Genomic DNA, 21,856 nt, shown 5'->3' on the forward strand with positions numbered 1-21,856 from the left:
GGTAAACAATAACACAATCATGCTGAAACTCCCTAAGTACCTCATTAATCAAATCTTGAAATACTGCAGGAGCATTGCATAGTCCAAATGGCATAACAGTGTATTCGTAATGGCCATACCGGGTATTGAATGCCGTCATCCACTCGTGACCTTGCTGGATTCTCACCAAATTGTAAGCCCCTCTGAGATCTAACTTGGTGAAGATTTTGGAGCCCTTAAGACGATCAAATAACTCGGTAATCAGTGGGATAGGATAGGCATTTCTGACAGTTATTTTATTCAAGCCTCGGTAATCGATACAAGGTCTCAGCGTGCCATCCTTCTTCTTAATGAAAAAGAACCCAGCCCCGGCCGGAGAAGAAGACCTCCTGATGAATCCCTTTTCTAAATTCTCCCGAATATACTCCTCTAGAACCGAGTTTTCCTGAACAGACAAAGGATATACATGGCCCCTCGGAGGCATAGTGCCGGGTAGAAGCTTAATCTTACAGTCAAATGACCTGTGTGGAGGCAAAGAATCGGCATTCTTCTTGTCAAACACTGCCCTTAAGTCTAGGTAAAGGTCTGGTATTTGTCTTTCTGTGGACTGAGTAGGATTCTCCGGTATGTTAATATTAGCTAATGGAGAAACCTTGCACAAACACCGATCCTGGCAGCCCTGGCCCCACGAGAGTATCTCTCCTAACTCCCAATCGATAATAGGGTTATGTTTTTTCAACCATGGGTACCCCAGAACTATGGGAACGGAAGGAGACGAAATGAGCAGAAGAGATAAATTCTCCACGTGTAGGATACCCACTTTTAAATTAATGGGTATGGTCTCACGGAAGATAACAGGGTCTAGTAGTGGTCTACCATCTATGGCCTCAACGGCCAAAGGTGTCTCCCTTAGCTGGGATGGGAAATTGTTCTTACTAGCAAAGGCTTGGTCGATAAAATTCTCAGCAGCACCGGAATCTATCAATGCCATAGCCCTTACTACTTCCTTCCCCCAAGTTAAGGAAACTGGTAGCAGAAGCCTGTGATCTTTATAATCAGGAGTAGAGGACAAAATAGAAACACCCAAGGCCTGTCCTCTAGAGAGACTTAGGTGCGAGCGTTTCCCGGGCGGTTAGAACAGTTCGAGAGTAAATGACCCTTGGCTCCACAATACATACACAAACCCTCTCTTCTCCTGTGCTGTCTTTCCTCCTCAGAGAGGCGGGTATACCCTATCTGCATAGGTTCAGTAAGCAAAGATATCGTGGAGTCAGGACTTGGAACAGCGGGAGCTAACCTAAAAGAAGGTCTCTGGTTCCCCTCTCGAGTGTTCTGTCTCTCTCTTAGACGTTCATCTATACGAGAGATGAACGAAATTAAATCCTCTAAATTCTCAGGGAGTTCTCTGGTAGCAACCTCATCAAGGATTACATCAGATAGGCCATTCAAAAATACATCCATATACGCCTGCTCATTCCACTTGATTTCTGCCGCCAGAGACCTGAACTCTAGTGCATAATCCACCAGTGTTTGGTTCTCCTGTCTCAGGCGCAACAGTAATCTGGCTGCATTAACCTTTCTACCTGGAGGGTCAAATGTTCTTTGAAAAGCAGCTACAAATGCGTTATAGTTATAAACTAATGGATTATCGTTCTCCCATAGTGGGTTGGCCCATCTCAGAGCTTTCTCAATGAGTAGGGTGATAATAAATCCTACTTTTGCCCTATCTGTAGGATAAGAGCGAGGTTGCAATTCAAAGTGGATACTAATTTGGTTTAAAAAACCACGACACTTCTCAGGAGCCCCACCATAGCGTACTGGGGGGGTAATGTGAGAAGAAGCACCCACTGTGGCTACCTCTAGACCTGAACCGACAGGAGAAACAGGGGTATTACGTATCTCCTCTGGTGGGTTATTGGCACAAGCTAATAGAGCCTGTAGCGCAAGCGCCATCTGATCCATTCTGTGATCCATGGCTTCAAACCTAGGATCAGGAGCAGCCAGCTGACCGTTTGTACTTGCAGGATCCATTGGCCCTGTCGTAATGTCAGGATCGGGACAGGGATCCAACACGCAGAGTACAAACAGTAGCCAGATACGTATACCGGACCTTAGAATGGCCGGACTAACGTAAGTAGTACAGTATAGAATGGTCAAAGACAAGCCGAGGTCGAGGGTAACAGAAGACAGGTAAGCGAGAGACAAGCCGAATCAAGGGTAACAGAGATAAGCAGAGTAAGGTAAACAAGCCGGGTCAAAACCAAAAGGGATAATAGAATACACAAGCACTGAGTGACTAGAACAAGCTAGAACCACGACAGGGCAATGAGCTAATGAAAGAAGCTCTGTTAAATACCCTGTTCAGAGCAGTAACCACGCCCCCAAGGCGTCCTGATTGGTCCTGCAGCCATTGACTGACAGGTTGTTCCGGGGGAGTGTCCTGATGACTACTTCCTGCCTAGATGCTGTAAAAGGCAGTCACTCCCTCGCGGCCGGCCTAGCATGACCGGATAGACCGCGGGGAAGGGAGCCATCAGACCGTCTGGATGGAGGAACAGCTAAGTCTCTACCTCTTTTGGAGGTAGAGACCACAGGTACCCTGACAGGAAGTAATCCAATTATCTACAAGGACAGAGGCAAAACTCCCTTAACCACATGGCAGACAAAGGACAATAAAAGACATAAAAATACATACTGTTACATTTATCACATAGAACATGCACATTCTACCTATCCACAGATAGCTTAGATCTGAGCGCACATTATTACTGATTGGCACTCAGATCACATACATACAGTTCAATTGCCATGGAGCCAAAGTCTTTCATACAGTCTTTCAGTATACGGCTGGGCTCCATGGCATAGCTATCTGGGGTAGCATGGTTTAAACAGTAAAGTACCGAATGGACCGGTGTTCGTATAATTGACTGCAGGTAGGAGAAGGGAGGTCGGCGGCTCAGCGGTGTTTGTGACTTTAACAGTCCGCAGAAAGGCACGAATCAGCCTTTCTGCAGGGAAAAAGAACAGTGTTAAATATGGGGCCATAGTCCAGCGGCAGGAGGCGGGCGACCAGGCTCCTCCAGTGGCCAGTGGTGAGGTTGGTTCCGCCACAGTGATGTTATTACACCTAAGCAAGTGCTGCCAGGATATGCTATCAAAAGCCTTCTCTATGTCAAGCCTAATAAGGGATGGAGAGTCCAGTCTCCCTCGCGTGACATAAGCCACAGCCGCAAGAGCTCTTCGGACCCCCATCACTCCCATCTTGCCCCAGCCCAGGTGAGATGTGAGTGTTTGCGGCAAAAACGAATGTACTCTCAGGGCGATAATTTTGGTAAGGAGTTTGATGTCTTGATTAAGTAGTGGTATTGGGTGATAAGAATACAAATTCTCAACATCCCTGTTGGGCTTGTTTACTAGAATTATTGGGACTTTATTAAGCAGCCCTTCCAAATATATTTTATTGAACAGGTTTTTGAGAGTATATCTAAGCTGTTGTTTCCCAGTTTTGACGGTCTTTATTGCTATGTGAATTTCGCCTTCAGATATAGGTTCACTAAGAAGCTCCCTGGACTCGAAACTCAATTGGGTTGGTCAAGGCTCTTAAGGAAAGCCATGCTATGCCCATAGTCATCTGGTTGGGCCTGGTTAATAGCTTATTGATGGCAACATGGGCGGCACATCTAGTCCCGTCTGGAGAGGTGTTTGCTGTAATACGATAGAATTTGGACTTAGGATTGGCCATTCGAGCCAACAGTCCCTCAGACCTTCCACCCCACCGAAAGAAGTGTTTGAAAGTCTAGTTTTGATTGTGCATGGTTCACTATAAAGGTATTTAGGGTGTGTTTGGTATCTCGGTATGACTGCCTTTGTGTATCAGAAGGGCTGGCCAAGTAGTGTCTGTGGGCTTGTCTGAACTCCTGTTCAAGCAAAGTGAAGTCCCTTCTCCATTGTTTTTGACTAATGCAGTAAAATACAGTATCTGCCCCCTCATAGCCGCCTTAGATGTCTCTTTAATGGAGCTCCCTGTACCCCAACTGGGTACCTCCTCCAAAGGACCGCTTCCTAGCTGCAACAGAGGACAAACCTCAGAACTCTTGCCCTCAGTCACCGTGACTTGACTGGCGCCCTGGAACCGCTCCCTCCTGGACTTGAATGAGGAACTCGCTCTTGCAACTCCCAGGCACTGGACGACACTCAGTCCTGGGAGCTCTAGTCCTAGAACCGCTCCCTCCTGGAGCCGAATGGGGAACTCGTTCTAGCAACCCCCAGGCACTGGACGATACTCAGTCCTGGTAGCTCTAGTCCTTACAAGGACTTTCCCCATTAAATCCTCCACACTGGAACAGTGATTAAAGAATAGTCCTTTCCCCTCCCAGTAAGCAGACGACACATAGTTCTTCGAGTACAAGTTGGAATACCTTTATTGGCAGCCACAACTGGCCTTATATGCAAGTCCCCATGCAAGGGGCACTCACCCCTGGACCTGAGAGTAAATCACAGTAGAAACAAATACACAATTACATTTTCTATCAGATCCAGGATACTCCCATACATCATAAAATAATCCCTCTTAGTGCCTGGGAGATAATTGAGTCAAGTACTGTATTAAACTCAATTATCTCCTGGTACAAAAAAAACACACATTTCCCAAACACCCCCAAAAGTACCTTAAAATTACATAAAAATTATGTAATTACATAAAACCCCACAGTGGCGTACACAAGATCAATGGCCCGGTGTGAAAATGTATCCGTGTGTGTGTGTCCCCCCCCCCCCTGCGCACTTACTCTGCACGGCCCGTTGCCGCTACACATGCTCACCTGCTCCCTTTAGACTATGGTAATGCATTTTAAACTTTTATTTTACCTGCAGAAAGGTTTATTCGTGCCTTTCTGCGGACTGTTAAAGCCATGCTACCCCAGATAGCTATGCCACGGAGCCCAGCAGTATACTGAAAGACTGTATGAAAGACTTTGGCTCCATGGCGATTGAACTGTATGTATGTGATCTGAGCACCATCCGGTAATAATGTGCACTCAGATCTAAGCTATCTGGGGATAGGTAGAATGTGTATGTTCTATGTGATAAATGTAACAGTATGTATTTTTATGTCTTTTATTGTCCTTTGTCTGCCATGTGGCTAATGGAGTTTTGCCTCTGTCCTTGGAGATAATTTGATTACTTCCCAATTATCTCCAGGATAGAAGACTCTGTGGAACTGGTTTTGGGCAGAAAAGCCATGCTTCATTTGGTCAAATAGGACTTTCATTTAACTTTTTAACCCCTGGATGGATATGGCTGAATTTTGGTTATGTTTATATTTAAAGTATGCTGATTATGTATGTTTTATGTGAATATGATGCATATTTTTAAAGTTACAGTGTATTGTGATCCTTGTCAGCAGGTAGCACGGTCCTCTAGGGTAAACAACAGGCACAGTCCTTTGGTTTTCATATAATACAGGCAACTTTATTGGCATAAAGTCCACACAGCAACACAACTAAAACATAAATATAACAGGTTTCCCCTTTAAACAAAAACCTAGCTCTGCCTTCACTTTCCTCTTAGTGCCTGGGAGATAATTGAGTCAAGTACTGTATTAAACTCAATTATCTCCTGGTACAAAAAACACATATTTCCGAAACACCCCCAAAAGTACCTTAAAATTACATAAAACCCCACAAAAGTTACGTCCCCTGATAGCCCCGATCTGGTGACCCAGTGGCGTACACAAGATCCATGGGGCCCAGTGCGAAAATTTATCCGTGTGCCCCCACCCCCCCTTACACTTACTCTGCACGGCCCGTTGCCGCTACACATGGTAGCGGGCACCTGGTTGCAGGGCTGCGACCGGTGTGTGCTGCCAGTGCATGCAGATACACTTAAAGGACCACTATAGGCACTCAGATCACTTCCGCTCAATGAAGTGGTCTGGGTGCCAGGTCCCTCTAGTTTTAACCCTGCAGCTGAAAACATAGCAGTTTCAGAGATGTTTCACTGAGGGTTACTCCAGCCTCTAGTAGCTGTCTCACTGACAGCCGCTAGAGGCGCTTCCGCGATTCCGCTGGGCGTCCATAGGAAAGCATTGAGTAATGCTTTCCTATGGGCGGTTTGAATGCGCACATGTGCATTCGAAGCTGAGAGGCGGATCAGGGCGGAGAGATCCCCAGTGCCAAGGGAGCCCGGTGCTGGAAAAAGGTAAGTGCTGAAGGGGTTTTACCTACACACACTCTCACGAATTCACGAACAGACGCATACACACTAGCTAACAGACACACACATTTACTGACAGACACACACTCAGTGACACACACATACACACTCACTTACAAAACATAAACTCTCACTGACAAACACACACACACTAACAGACACACACTAAACGACACACACTAACACACTCAGTAACAGACACACACAGTAACACACACACTCACTGACATACACACTGACACTCACTAGCAGACACACACTCAATAACAGACACACAAACACACTCAGTGACACACACACAGTAACACTCACTAACACACTTACTGACGCTCACTAGCAGACACACAAACTAACACACACAAACTAACACACTATCTAACAGACACACATACACAGTAACACACACACACTAACACACATACACACTCACATATTCTTTTTAAATTTTATTTAATTCCCCAGCCTCCCTACCTTTGGGAGTGCAGTGGGGTCCTGCTGTCCCCGGGGTCCAGTGGGGTCCTGCTGGTGTCCAGTTGGGTCCTGCTGGGCTGCCGGCCGGGCTGCTGGGCACGCACGCTAGGGAAGGGGGGAGCACTCTCCCTTCAGTGCTCTCGGCCCAGCTCCCTCGCGCTGCTTACTGATCCCGGAGCCGGAATATGACATGTCATCTTCCCGCTCCAGTATCAGTGCGGTGCATGAGAGAGCTGGGCAGAGAGCACTCAGGAGAGAGTGCTCCCCCCTTCCCTCGCGTGCGTGCCCAGCAGCCCAGCCGGCAAACTGAAGCCACTGCCAGCCTCGGCTGGCAAAATGTGGCCACACTGCCACTGGCGTGCATACCGGGTATGTTTTAATGTCTGTCTGTGTGTATCTGCCAGTACGTCTGTCTGTGTGTATGTCAGTATACCTGTGTGTGTGTGTCAGTGTGTATGTCAGTATGCCTGTGTGTGTGTGTGTCAATGCGTCTGTCAGTGTATGTGTCTGTGTGTGTCAGTTATCTGTCAGCGTATGTGTTTGTGTGTGTCAGTATATCTGTTAGTGTATGTGTCTGTGTATGTATGTATGTATGTCTGTGTGTGTGTCAGTATGTCTGCCAGTATATATTTGTGTGTCAGTGACTGTGTGTGTCAGTATGTATCTGTGAATGTTTTAATGTCTGTCTGTGTGTGTACGTGCCAGTACGTCTGTCAGTGTGATTGCGGGTTGGGCATAATTGTGGGGTGAGGCGGTGGGAGGGGCAGGGCCCAGGGGGCCCAAGAAAATGCATTGCCCAGGGTCCTAATCATATTATAGACGGCCCTGACTACCATGCCGGGATGTTGTCAGTGGTGGACTACTATGGTAAGTATACGTGTTGTGCAATGAGCTAAGAATGGCCTAATGAGGATAGATGGTGAGCGTGGGGAGAAAAAGAGAGAAGCCAAGAGTTAAAGAGAGAGCAAGAGTGTGGGGTCCCTGGGAGTGTGGTTGGTAGGTGAACTGCTGTCAGCCAATTACGACTGGATAGGAACGTTAGGCAACGTATCGGAGATATTGATGTGAGCAATTAAAAAATAGTCTGTGTTAGGGCAGGAGCTTGATGTAGACAAAATGAAAACGCAGCAAAAACTGCCCAGGTATATACAAACAGGATATATGTCAAGCAACAGGTCACTTTTTAAGCGTGCCTCTATAGATATAATCCAGGAGATGAGCTGCAGTGCCTGAGGAGCCCTGCCACCACAATGATATTAAGCAGGATGAGCCAGTGGGCCCGCAAGGTGAGAGCAACAGATGAGCAAGCAGCAGTGTACAGTTCCTTAAAGTGGCACAGGCTGATGTGAGCAGATAGCCTATTAGCAAGTTCACCAGTGTGGAGTGGCAGCAGTAACCCCCAAGCAGTGAAGAGGGGCAATACAGAGCAGAAAAGTTGGGTATAAAAGAATTTAACTAGAAAAGCTACAATTTCTGGGGAAATTGTGTGAAGTGTTCTTGCCTCCACCAGTAGTCTACAACTGGAGTGGGAGGAGTAACTGTTATTATTTATGTATATAGCACATTTAATTGCAACATTGTTGCCCAAAGTGCTTCACAGTTACATTAAAACATACATTTATAAAAACATTAGCAGGTGTACAAAAGGCCCTGTCTATGACATCACTTGCTGCTCCAGCCTGGCACAGGTCAGAGTATTTTGGCGGTTGCCATCTTCAAACGGTCGTATTTTAAAAACTATAAATCCTACAGCAAGGAGCTTTATATTGTGAGAATCTGAAGACCCAGACCTACATTTTCGTGCATAGTATGTATCTGAAGTATTTAAAATGAAGGCACAGTCGCAGTTTAGAAATTGCCCTTCAAATTGATCTGGCTAGAGTGGAGTTTCAATGAATGTCAATGGACAACGTGAGTTGCAAACAAATGGTCATATTGTGAAAACTATCAGGACTATGGCTTAGCTGTGGACATGTTTAGTGGCAGCATGGATAGCTGAACGTTTTGATAGAAGATTTGTGTAGGTGGGCTTGAAAATGAGGGAGTGGTAGCAGTTTAGCAGTTTATCATGTCCTAATTTTTCAGCTTTTGCCAGCTCCCACTCTAGTTTTGAACATTTTGCCATTCATTCCTCTGAGACCAATTTCGCCACAAGAACGATGATATTCTGTGAACCATTCGGCGAAACGTTTCACAAAGTAATAGCAATCCAATCGGGAACAATTCGCACGTTTCGGTATATTACTGTCTATGTAGTGTAAAAACTGTGGGAGGAGTTAGGGTGGTAAATTTGACTATAATAAGAATAATAATAATATATATGTGAGATAACCTTAAGTGATCTTGCTATGCAAGAACACTTAATAAAGCAAGTTATACACAGTGAATCCAGTCACAGCAAAGCCATGATTTCAAGGTTGAAGGAAGGGTGAAGTGAATTGTGACAGGGCATAAAGAATCTGTGAAGAGCCTGAGAGAGTTCCTTCAAACTGGAGAGGCAGGGACCATAACTACACGACAAGGCCAGCAGTGCAAAGCAGAGAGAGCAAGGAGAAGGGTTGCTAGCAACTGCCCAGCAAGCTATTGTGGTACATGGTGCGGCTTCTCTTGAGGTCCAGGCTTCCCCAGTCCAGTAAGTATTGATGCGTCCGGGAGCCCACAAATCTTGAGAGGCTCCACGACTAGGCGGATGCTTCCTATCGCACAGGTCTTTACTACCTGCCGCTGCCTTCTCGATGCAGGGAGACCATTCGTTCCACGTCGGGTGGCTAAACGGAGCACAGTATACTCCTTCAGGTGCAGCAAGATCAGCCCGATGTCCGAAGCAGCACTGGACTGCAGTGCCCGGGTTGTGCAGATGGGTAAGGATTGTCTCGAGGTAGCGGGGAGCTGTTGGCGGCACGGCTGGAAGTCTCGATGGTAAAGGATTCATAAGATTTTCTCAACACTCCAAGATTGGATACAAAACTGAATCCACTCATTGCTTCCTGTGCTAGGTATAAATCTTTTGGTTCATAGACGATTGGTCTGGTAGTTCATTTTCACAAAGAAATAAACAAGAAAATTAAGATTACACAGAACCCACATTGCCAATATATGTGTAGGTTCTATAGAATTCTTGGAATATCATAACTAGATTGCAATTGCACAGTGAAAGGACGCATGAAAACAGTAGAGGCTGATTAATCCTCTCTTGAACTAAGTTGTTGTGACCTGATCTAATACGTTCAGTTGTTTTTGTTTTTTTTACAATTTTGCAGAGTTTACTGTTGAAGGATTTGAAGATGCAAACAAATGTCAGAAATATGTATGAGATAGGATTGTTGGATGTGTCATAATTACACAGCTCAGAGTTTCACAGCGTTATGTGGGCATTTTGATCCCCCTTGGTACATAATGAAGGAAAGCATTTAATCAACATTTTAATGCTGTGATAGCTTTGACCGTACAATGACAGTTCATTTTCATTGAGACCTGAAACTACAAACTACAAAGGTCTCTCTGAGGAGCCATGTCATTAAAGTGTAATAGCCTATATTGATTTTTTACACACTCAAGTAAATGTCACTAAACCATCGATAACGGATACTGAAATTCTTCAAGCACAAATTGAAGTTGATTTTCTTGCTGAACAGTGGATTGTAACAAATGATAAATCCATATTCAATGCTAAGGAAATTGTAGGAAACATATATAGTGTCATGCATTGAAACTATGACTCCTTTGATATTCTTTTTTGTTTCTTTAAATCTATCTACTTTTTCACACTCAGAGTTGGAAGGAAAAATCATTTAATGAAAATTTTCATATAAATCAAACACAGAAATGGAGACACTAATCAATAATTACATTTATTTCACAGTGAAGTTCCCATCAATTCAAACTACTCAGTTATACATACATTAGTATTTTTAGGGTCTAATTACTGTTAAGTATTAATAAACTTGTGGTGAGTTGAAATAGTAACAATTCCCACCACAAGTTTAAGTACATTTTCATATGTACAGCTCTGTAGCACATACTTCGTGAGGTAGTTCTTAAAAATGGCCACACCATATACAACAGCTCAACAAGAATGTTTCTTAGAACTAACAGAGATGGTGCCATGTGGAATATGCAAATAAGCACAGATGGAATTATCCATGGCACTACAGAACTGTGGGCAGCTAATCTAAAATGTATCTGTGCTGCTTGTGTCTATTTGCATATTCTGCGTGGTGCTCTGAAGCTTTTATGAGAATGCCGTAGTTTAGAGCTGCTGTATATGGGGTAGGTTTTAATGTTTTTGTATTTAACTCACAATATGCACACATCAGTATATGTGAGAAGACAGGTGATAGACAGAAAGGTGAGGGGGTAGGAATAAGTGAGAGGGGTTCCTGAACTAGGTATTTATCCACCAATCACTAGTTTGGGTACCATCTTAACTTTTCCTTAATATCTTAGTAGGGAAGATACAACTCCTGTTATTGTCACACAGTTTATGAGAGGAATGAATCAATCTACAGCTATATGAAAATGACAGTACGCCTGATTATAAATAACAAAGAGCTATTCTAGAAAAGCAGACACACAAAAACAACTGATAGACAATAAACTATATAAAAATGTTATTAATATTATTCTGTCAAAATGATTTTACCAAGGCCTCGCCATGCTTGTTTTCAAATGGATTCATTATTTAGCAATTACTACAAGATTAGTTTTGTATTTTCTCCATATCAACCTAGTTATCTATGTATTGCATGACAAATGATCAGTTGCTTTTCTCTGACACTGTGAGCATATTCTCATTTATTTTAATGGAACGAATGGCAGCTTAATGTATCACTACAATAATTAAACTTGATGAGAAATATTTATTTGGGAATATGAAAACAAAGATTAGCTTTCCCAGTCATTCATCAATCGGGGGTTCTATTTGCTAAACAAGGAATCATGGTTTCTTTAATTATAACATGCCAACCATTAAACCCAACTGAAAAGATTAAATTTAAGAATATTGCTTAAATATGTTGGCCAAAAGTGTGCAATCTTATCGTTTTAGCATAACACAGAAGAGCTAATTAAGTAATTTGCATACTACGTACGACCATCCTTTAAGAAGGTTCAGTGGATCTGTGATAATTCATTGCATGTAGGGCATTGAAGGCGTGAGCATTTGTACACACAGTCTGCACACCAATCATTAACTGTAAAAATCTTTATAATTCACCTAGTATACCTTAGCTCCAACAAGAAAATGTACCAGCATTCTGCACACACAGCTGATTAATATTAAGAACATATTGCATAATATGATAATATGTACTTGGCACAAACATAGAACAGGGTTTTTAGACATGCAGAAACTACCAAAGACACTATAGAACACTCAGCACAATGCTTATTTAATAATCGAGTTATTTGTTGCACCAGCTCTAAATTCTCAAATTGCTGGATCTTTAACAAGCCACAAATTTAACTGAGAAATGCAGTAAATGCAATAATATATGGGATGTGACAGAATTCTGTTTAATACAATATAACGAGCAGAGGACCTGATTAATTGTATCATAAGATACTTAGTTCACTTTATTTCCTTAGTGTGTTGGCCATCATTATTTTATGCATAAAACCAGAGGGCATTATAGATGCAAATGGATACATAAGACTCAACCCCAAAGCTTACTATCCCGCTCAGACCCGTAGTGGTGGAATATATGTAAAAATAACCGTTCCCTCCCCTCCGCGGTAGTATTTCCTCCTTCTGCGCTTTTCTGTTTCACCTTCACCTCTCTTTTTTTTCTCTCTCTTGTTTTCTTGAAGGTTGATTATGTTTTGCAGTACAGTGGTAAATACATTCGTATTGTATTTTTATGCAATCTTGTTAACTGATGAAACTGCACAGCTGCCTGCTTAGAAAAAAAGAATCTAAAAAAACAAATAGTGCAAGTTTTTTGAAATATTAGTAATGCTTCTGCTGATGGCACAGATAATCTGCTTTCAAAATAAAATCGCAAGTCCTTTGCAAATATTGAAACTTTTTAATACACACATGTTTCTGCTTCCTAAACTCCCATCAACATTTACGTGAGGATGAAATTGCTACATTGCACAGTTGGAAGGCTGTTATGTAGTTCTATAAGCTATCCAAATTATGCTATGATTCAAGTCAATTTTTTTAATTTTTTTTGCCCATTTTGTAGTATGTCATCAGTCACACCCAACTGCAAACCAGAACGTTACAGTTGTCTGTCTGGCATAATGACCGGTTTGGGCGCAACAGCTTTCTTGGAGAAGTAACTATCCCATTGGACACACGGAACTTTGAGAACCAAGAGGATGAATGTTTACTACTGCAGCCCAAGGTAATATGGATGGATAGATAGATATAAAGAATTATTGGACTTGATTTAATTTGCTTGAATCACAAATGATTTCATTCCAAACCTTTTAAAATTATTTATCTACAAACATTCCTACATTTTAAAGGTAACTTCAGTAGATAAATCATTTGAAACTTAAAGAGAGTGGAATCATTTCTGATTCTGATTTAAGTGAATTAAATCAAGGCCCTAACTTTTTAATTGTGCGGTTTAGAAAAAAATAAGGTTTTACTTTGTATTTCCTGTTGGGAGTTATTAGAGTTTACACAATAATTTCCATTACTGATGTTAGACTTAATTTTAATCAAATGCAATGACTCACTTGAGATGGTTCCAGCCTGATAATGATTGGATTTACAGTCCATGGCTTATTGACTGCTAGCTTTCTTCAAATGAATGATTGTAGTCCATTAATGGGACAGTACAAATGGTACCATTACTGCTCTGTAACTGTGTCACCGTAATGACATTGCGTTTTTTTCAATGTCATGCTACGCTGATATAGAGAGGAGCCATGTTTACACAGTATATAGAGGGGGCCATGTTTACACTGTATATAGAGGGAAGCCATGTTACTCTGTATATAGAGGGAGCCATGTTTACACGGTATATAGAGGGAAGCCATGTTACTCTGTATATAGAGGGGAGCCATGTTACTCTGTATATAGAGGGGAGCCATGTTACTCTGTATATAGAGGGAGCCATGTTACTCTGTATATAGAGGGAGCCATGTTACTCTGTATATAGAGGGAGCCATGTTTACACGGTATATAGAGGGAAGCCATGTTACTCTGTATATAGAGGGGAGCCATGTTACTCTGTATATAGAGGGGAGCCATGTTACTCTGTATATAGAGGGAGCCATGTTTACACGGTATATAGAGGGGAGCCATGTTACTCTGTATATGCCCGACATATTGGACTTGAGTGTCAATGGCACTATTTTAATGGATACTTTACAATATCACTTTAGATATGCTATGAAAATGCATGCAGCCAGCAATGTTCTAATCCACATTGAATAACACAAGTATGAAATTAGTACAAATAAATTAACAGAGATTAAGTGGTGCCTGTTATTAAGGTTTTTGTATTTTCTGATAATTATTTTTGTTTTTGTGTGTGTGCAAATAAATTGTTTTTTACTGAAGGTTATTTAAATGATAAAATAAAAATATTGGTTTCATTACCTCACCAGTATCCCCTTTTATATAATGTAATGCCTTCCTGTTAATAACTGTATGTATCTTATTTGAATCATTTTCTTGTTAAGGTGGACTTGGCATCTGAATCCACACTTCAGTATAAGGGAGAGATTACCATTGGTTTGCGCTACACACCACCAGAAAAAAACTTAACACTGCCTTTAGAACCAGTAATAGGTAAGTCAGCAAAAATCATTTTATCTCTATTTTTTAAAAACAAAGCCTTTGTTTACCGACCCTATATTTAGTTCATTATTGTTTGATTTTTAAATTAAATTATAGATCCTGTTTATTGTGTGTGTATATATACACTGTCCCTGTCATAGCCATAAACCTGCAGTTATTGAATAATTACAGATCGTGTGCTTCATGTGAGCAGTATTTTAACGCATGGGAAAACTGAAAATTAATCAGACAATATTTAAAATTCGGCCTCCGGTATGTCTGCTCTGTATATATGCAGATATGATTTTCAAGGGAATTAGATTTTTTACAACTGTGGAAAGAGAGATGTAACCAGCTGGGAAAAGCAAACAGTACTATGGCAACACTGTTTAAAAGATCACAGTGAAAGGGGACCATGATGATAAATATTCATTTTGTTTGTATTTGTCTGTCATGTCGCTATTATGTCCTGCTGCATCAAAGACTCTTTTTGATGCAAACACACGTGTGTATATCAGTAGTTTTGTGCAGAGCAGCAATGGTATATTACCATGCAGCAAGATGAGATATATATTGTCCAATAGATTAAGTGGGAGGAATTATCGGCAGAGTTCTATCACACCCACGGCCTGTGATAGTTTACACTACCCAAACGCTAAGTAAAAGTAGGGTGTCATATTATTTTCTTTTAATTTTTGTCAAATAAATAATTACTTTTTAAAATGTAGTACGCATGTGAATGCTAATGTTAAACTCTCACGCACAACGTGGCATACGATGCAAATAAGTGATACCCCACAATGCTGTGCAGATTGATTGTCAATATGTTTGGGCATCCATCATAGGAAATGGGCAAGTATGAACAATAACCCTTATGTGAAAGGCACCCAACTGCACATGGGCACTTTTGTTTGTGAGTTATATCTTCTCAATGTATTTTTAATCATTATTTCCCACATTAGATATTTTGACTTATGAAGAATAAAATGCAAATTAAAAAAGAAATCATAATCATTATTATATTTCATATTTCTTCATTCAGGTCAATAATAAAATATTTTTTGCTACAACTGGTTAGTACACAGTGTGGCATTGTCTCCTGTAGATTTTACAATGCTGACATCTAGTGGTAAAAATGTTCTTGCCCCAGACAACATAGTTGTTTTTTATTCATGAGTAGAGATGTCCCGAACAGTTCGCCGGGAACTATTCGCCGGCAAACATAGCTTGTTCGCGGTCGCCGCGGCGGGCGAACATATGCAATGTCCGGTCCGCCCCCTATTCATCATCATTGAGTAAACTTTGACCCTGTACCTCATAGTCAGCAGACACATTCCAGCCAATCAGCAGCAGACCCTCCCTCCCAGACCCTCGCACCTCCATGACGAATAGGGGGCGGACCGAACATCGCATATGTTCGCCCGCCGCGGCGACCGCGAGCAAGCTATATTCGCCGGCGAACAGTTCCCGTCGAACTGTTCGGGACATCTCTATTCATGAGTACAAAGTGTTAGGCACATGCCATTATGTTATTCTGCTTTTTTTTTTATAAAGTCGGTATACTCACCCATTTTTTCCTAAGAAGTAATATTAATAAACTGTGACATGATGAATGGAAACAAGGGTTGGTTTACATCATGTTGGAAAAAGCACACTTTAAGATCCCTGCATGTCATGTGTACTCAAGGGGTTATTGCGCATAGTGTATAGTCGTAGTGAGGGAAAGAAATGACCTAGTGTCTTTTTGCTGAAAAATGAATTTTATTAGATGCCAATTTATGTACATTTTCCTTACCTGGCTATTAAATATAGGTATTGATGGATTTGTCTTTATATGCTATAATAATTTTTTATTTATCTTTAATAATCACACAGGTAAAAAAAGTTTTAGGAGATCCAAGAAAGGAAGTATACAGATGCCAAAAGGTGGAATATTAGATGTGATTATAAAAGAAGCCAAAAACCTAACAGCTGTTAAATCGGGTGGAACTTCAGACACATTTGTTAAAGGGTATGTCTTGAGTTCTGATTAAACAGTTCAACAAAGCCTGGCTAGGGAATAGGTATCCTCTCCACTGAGGGTAGCTGTATTGGAAATTGATGAAGATGATGATGAAGATGAAAAGTGTTTAGCTCTTTAAACTTCATTAAAATGCAAGTTGAAAGTTTTGCAAGAACTACAAAAAAAAAATTCCATTATGATTTTAATAATGAGACAATAATTTGGTAAATAAAAAAAATCTGAGCATTCACCCTCAGATAACAGGTACAGTAACAACAGGTGTCAAAAACATAGATACCCAGATGTTTTAAAACAACTTTCATGATGCTTTGTCATTTTAAAGGCATTCTAAAGGCATGCAAAGCATCATGGAAGTTGTAGTTCTACAATATCTGGGCAACCCTGGTCTGTAGTTTATTATAGCACTGCCACACCCAGTTGCTTTTGGTAGTGCTTGAATTACTAGAATTACTGAAAGGATTATGCAGCGGAATCCCAGAATGTGGAAACATAAGGGCACCCATAGTGAAAACCACTTTAAATAATCTTCAAAATTATACATTATGGAACCTAGAGACCATTGTGAACTTTATTTTATGTACCAAATGTTCTATTCCTTTTCCAAATACAGGTTTGTTTCCTAGTCTGAAATTGTAAGATCGTGTTGGTCCAGTCTGAGATTGTAAGATTGTGTTGGTCCAGTCTGAGATTGTAAGATTGTGTTGGTCCAGTCTGAGATTGTAAGATTGTGTTGGTCCAGTCTGAGATTGTAAGTTTGTGTTAGTCCAGTCTGAGATTGTAAAATCGTGTTGGTCCAGTCTGAGATTGTAAGATTGTGTTAGTCCAGTCTGAGATTGTAAGATTGTGTTGGTCCAGTCTGAGATTGTAAGAACGTGTTGGTCCAGTCTGAGATTGTAAGTTTGTGTTAGTCCAGTCTGAGATTGTAAAATCGTGTTGGTCCAGTCTGAGATTGTAAGATTGTGTTGGTACAGTCTGAGATTGTAAGATTGTGTTAGTCCAGTCTGAGATTGTAAGATTGTGTTAGTCCAGTCTGAGATTGTAAGATTGTGTTAGTCCAGTCTGAGATAGTAAGATCGTGTTGGTCCAGTCTGAGATTGTAAGATTGTGTTAGTCCAGTCTGAGATTGTAAGAACGTGTTGGTCCAGTCTGAGATTGTAAGTTTGTGTTAGTCCAGTCTGAGATTGTAAGAACGTGTTGGTCCAGTCTGAGATTGTAAGATTGTGTTAGTCCAGTCTGAAATTGTAAGATTGTGTTGGTCCAGTCTGAGATTGTAAGATTGTGTTCGTCCAGTCTGAGATTGTAAAATCGTGTTGGACCAGTCTGAGATTAGCCAAATTTGCCATAACGTTGCATAATTTATAGGTTCTGTTCAGTGTTTTATTAAATTGTTTGAATTCCAGACCAGAGACATGTCTGTTCCCCTTTTAATTTGTTATAACTATTTTTAAACCCAAGTTTAAAAGAGCTGTGTGTTTTTCTATTAAGATCTCACAGTGCCCTTTTTGCCCCCCATCTTATTCTTCACATAGGTGTGGTTATGTAGACAAGCAAATTCATTGAACTGGGGCGCTTTTCTAAACCCTCGGGTCATCTTATGGTTAATCCTGCTCTGATATAAACACTCTGAAAAATAATAATTATCTGTTGATAGCATTATATGCAGAGCTGTATTTAGTGGGAGGCTGGCAAGGCATTTGCCTTGGGCGCACATTCAGGGGGGCGGCAAAAAAAGCTGGGCCTCCCTAAGGCTGGCACCTACTTGTGATGGAGGTGGGCAGTGAGGGAGCACTCTCCCCTGAGCTCACCCCGCTCAACTCCCTTGTGCGCACCGCAGTGATGCCACAGCCGGAATATGATGCCACTCTGGCATCACTGAGAGTATTATTGTGTGTCTGTTAATGAGTGTTAGTGTGTGTCTGTTAGTGTGTGTGTGTGTCAGAGTGTGTGTGTGCCTGATAGTGAGTGTGTGTGTATATGTGTATGTGTGTGTATATCTGTCACTGAGAGTGAGTGTATGTCTGTCAGTGAATGTGTATGTCTGTCAGTGAATGTGTGTGTCTGACACTGAGTGTATATATGTCTGTCAGTGAGTGTGTATGTGTTTGTCAGTGTGTATATGTGTGTCCCTGTGTGTGTGTGTGTGTGTATGACACTGAGTGAGTGTGCGTCTGTCAGTGAGTATGCATATATGTCTTGTCAGTGAGTGTGTATGTGTCTGTTAGTTAGTGTATATGTGTGTCTGTCGGTGAACGCAAGTGTGTGTATAACTGTGAATGAGTGAGTGTGTATGTCTGTGAATGTGTATCTATAAGTGAGTGTATGTCAGTGTATGCATCAGTGAGGGCGTGTGTCTGTCAGGAAGAGAAATATGGAATATGGAAAGCGGGGGGGGTTTGGGGGTTGCCTGAGTTTTGCAATGCCTAGGGCAGCACAAAACCATAATACACGACTGATTATATTTAATTGCTGGATTTAATTTGAAAAAAAAATTTTTTAGTAAATAGAAAATAGACAGTATTAGTAAATATAGTTGAAGTTGAAGAAACCGTACAATAACTGGTTAAAATCTCTCCAGATGATTTTGCTTTTTTATTCTTAGCATAAATACAATACATTTTATTATTTGACAGAACTATTAATGACATTTTTTTCACACGGAGAGATCATGTGCTTTCTAAATGGATTATGAGAACGTAGCTATAACATTCACTCTATAGGTACACATACAGTGACAAATGTTCTGCAGAGTGTAGTGAATGATGCGTGTGTAGCAAATAATATAGGGGTTATGTAGAAAATGTGCTGTGTACTGAAAAGTAGTATAAAGTACTAAGCGTGGGGCAGTCACTTAGTATGTGGCAACATGCAGTTTCTTGATGGAAAAACTTCCTTACCGCCCACCAGTTTTCGTGCAAGTGCAGAATATTTTTTAGAAAGGAGGGTGTTTTTAAAAAAATAAAAATTTATGTACATTTATCTTTTTATTTCTACTTTATGCATGTTTATAATGTTTTTAACTTTATAAAGTTTAATGAGAAAACAATAAAGTAAATTGAAATTACCTTTACTAGTGATTAATGAGATCCATGAGGCTGATGCTGCAAGACTAAATATTTGGTATCTGGTTCGATTTTCGTAAGGAACAAACGAAGGTCTCCTCTTTCAGTGATATTCAGACGACTTCTCTGTTTGCTCATAATATGATTTCTCATCTGTGCATCAGCTCCCCTCCTCTCCCTCCAATTCCCCCCCCCCCAACCTTTTTTTCTTTTCTTTTTTCTATTATTTTACCTTCCTTATAGCAATGCCCAGCAGGAAGGCTGAGCTAGGTAGCCCACTTACTATTATAAGCCAACAACAATTCTCTCCTTTTCCTTTTTATATTTTTCATTTTCCTTCTTTCTCCTTTTTACAAGTAATCTGCTCCTTATTTCTCCGATTCTACAAGTACTCTGCTCCTTCTTTCTCCTTTTTACAAGTACTCTGCTCCTTCTTTCTCCTTTTTACAAGTACTCTGCTCCTTCTTTCTCCTATTCTACAAATACTCTTCTCCTTCTTTCTCCTTTTTATAAGTACTCTGTTCCTTCTTTCTCATATTTTTTTTTAATTCTTTATTTTATTTGTGCATAGATAAATCACAACTGGCTTACAATGCCACAACAGCTAGGGTAAGCATTTCCGACAGAGCATGACAGTAGTTAGGCATTAGTGGGTACTGCACAGTTTTATGTATATTAACATTGCTTATCTAGGTGTTGTTCTATGTTGCTGAATATAACAGGTGAGTTTCAAGATTAGACAGAGCAGGCTAGTGTATGTTTGTAGTATTATAGAGTAAGGTGTTGCTCTTGCAGAATTTTCTAGTGAGGGGTATACTGGTAGCTGCTTATGAATGTTTGCCTGTTGATTATTAAGCTAGTGATTATTCTAAATATTCAAAGTGTGTTGCTTGTTAATAAGATGTCTATCTCAGGTGCAGGCATCGTTTGAGTGCACACATCATGGGAGGACTAGTGTACAGCATCCTTATTAGGTGATGGCTCGTCCAGGTCGGGCGATTTAACCGATCCCCATCAGCCTTAGTTTTGGTGCCCGGAGTAGTGGTCGGTGGGGATGTCCCCAGTCGATGTACTTCCAGTTCCCAGCCGAGATGTGGTTCGAGGGTAAGATGGCAAAAGTCCCTTGATCTGTGGTAGGCCAGCCTTGGGCTTGTTGTCTCTGACTGGGGTTTGCTGTCTGGGCGATGCGGTGAGGTGTCGGGGATCCCCCCTTGCTCCCCTTCTTTATCAGGTAGAGGTGCTGAGCTGGGTCTCGTCTGGGAGTCTGGGAGTGTCCGATGGAGTGTCTTCGCCCAGGAGGGTTGTTTGTCACCATGGGGGAAGAGAGGGTTCGAGCGGGCAGACCCGGGGCTCGTTGCTTGTCAGGTGGTTGACTCACCGCTGGCGGTCTGTTGCTGGTCCGCCGTGGCTTGTGTTGGGTCTCCCGTCTTCTCCTCCCCGCCTTCCAGGTTGTAGTTGGGCCCTCTCTTGGAGCCGTTGGTCGTGGCTTGGTGGCCCGTGGGTTTGTTGCTGATGGTGCCGCTGTTAGGGCATTCCCGCGGCCCGAAAGTTTTGCCCAAAAGTTGGGCAGCAGGCGATTCAGCCATTCCGAAAGTGGCAGCAATGAGGCTCTGCATTCTGGCTGGCACGTGGCATCCGCCATGTTGTGTGGTGCTGGGCTTGCAGGGCTAGTAGTCTGGAGCGTTGACGTGCACCTGAGGTGTGGGTCGTGAGCCGGGATATCCCTCTCCGGCGGGGGGGGGAGAGATTGTGTCGGGGAGACCTCCAAATAGTTTGGCAGCGGTTCGCAGAGGGATCGGCCGCCTCCCCCGTGCTGTCCGTGTAGGCCGCCTATAGGCCTCAGGTCGATCCCCGATGTATAGTTTGTGGTCCACCGCAGACTCGCTGGGGCGCTTTCTCTCTGGTAAGCCCTGTACCAGTGGGCTGAAAGGTAGGCAATTTTAGGGATTATCATCGCTTTTTTGGGCTTAATTCAGGCATTTTTGTAAGGAGCTCCTCTGATGTGCGGACGGTCGGCTTGGCTGCTAGGCTCCGCCCCCTTCTTTCTCCTATTCTACAAATACTCTGCTCCTTTTTTCTTCTATTCTACAAGTACTCTGCTCCTTCTTTCTCCTATTCTACAAATACTCTGCTCCTTCTTTCTTCTATTCTGCAAGTAATCTGCTCCTTCTTTCTCCTTTTTACAAGTACTCTACTCCTTCTTTCTCCTATTCTACAAATACTCTGCTTATTCTTTCTTCTATTCTACAAGTACTCTGCTCCTTCTTTCTCCTTTTTTTACAAGTACTCGCCTCCTTTATTTTATCACCTTTTTTCTATTTTTCCTACTTTCCTTTTTATCTCCTTTTTTAAATGCTTTTCTTTTACCTTCCT

General features: G+C 41.8%; 1 protein-coding gene across 1 annotated transcript in view; it reads left to right on the plus strand.

Annotated features, from left to right (window-relative positions):
- The window catches only part of SYTL5 (synaptotagmin like 5), a 242,536-nt gene that overhangs the window by 215,205 nt on the left and 5,475 nt on the right, over positions 1-21,856 (plus strand). Inside the window, exons 15-17 of the mRNA XM_063450103.1 lie at positions 12,852-13,013; positions 14,305-14,413; positions 16,277-16,412. Coding sequence (XP_063306173.1) covers positions 12,852-13,013; positions 14,305-14,413; positions 16,277-16,412 — 407 coding nt within the window. The remainder of the gene's footprint in view (positions 1-12,851; positions 13,014-14,304; positions 14,414-16,276; positions 16,413-21,856) is intronic.

This window comes from Pelobates fuscus, chromosome 1, assembly GCF_036172605.1.
Source record: "Pelobates fuscus isolate aPelFus1 chromosome 1, aPelFus1.pri, whole genome shotgun sequence".
In the NCBI taxonomy this organism is placed as follows: Eukaryota; Metazoa; Chordata; class Amphibia; order Anura; family Pelobatidae; genus Pelobates; species Pelobates fuscus.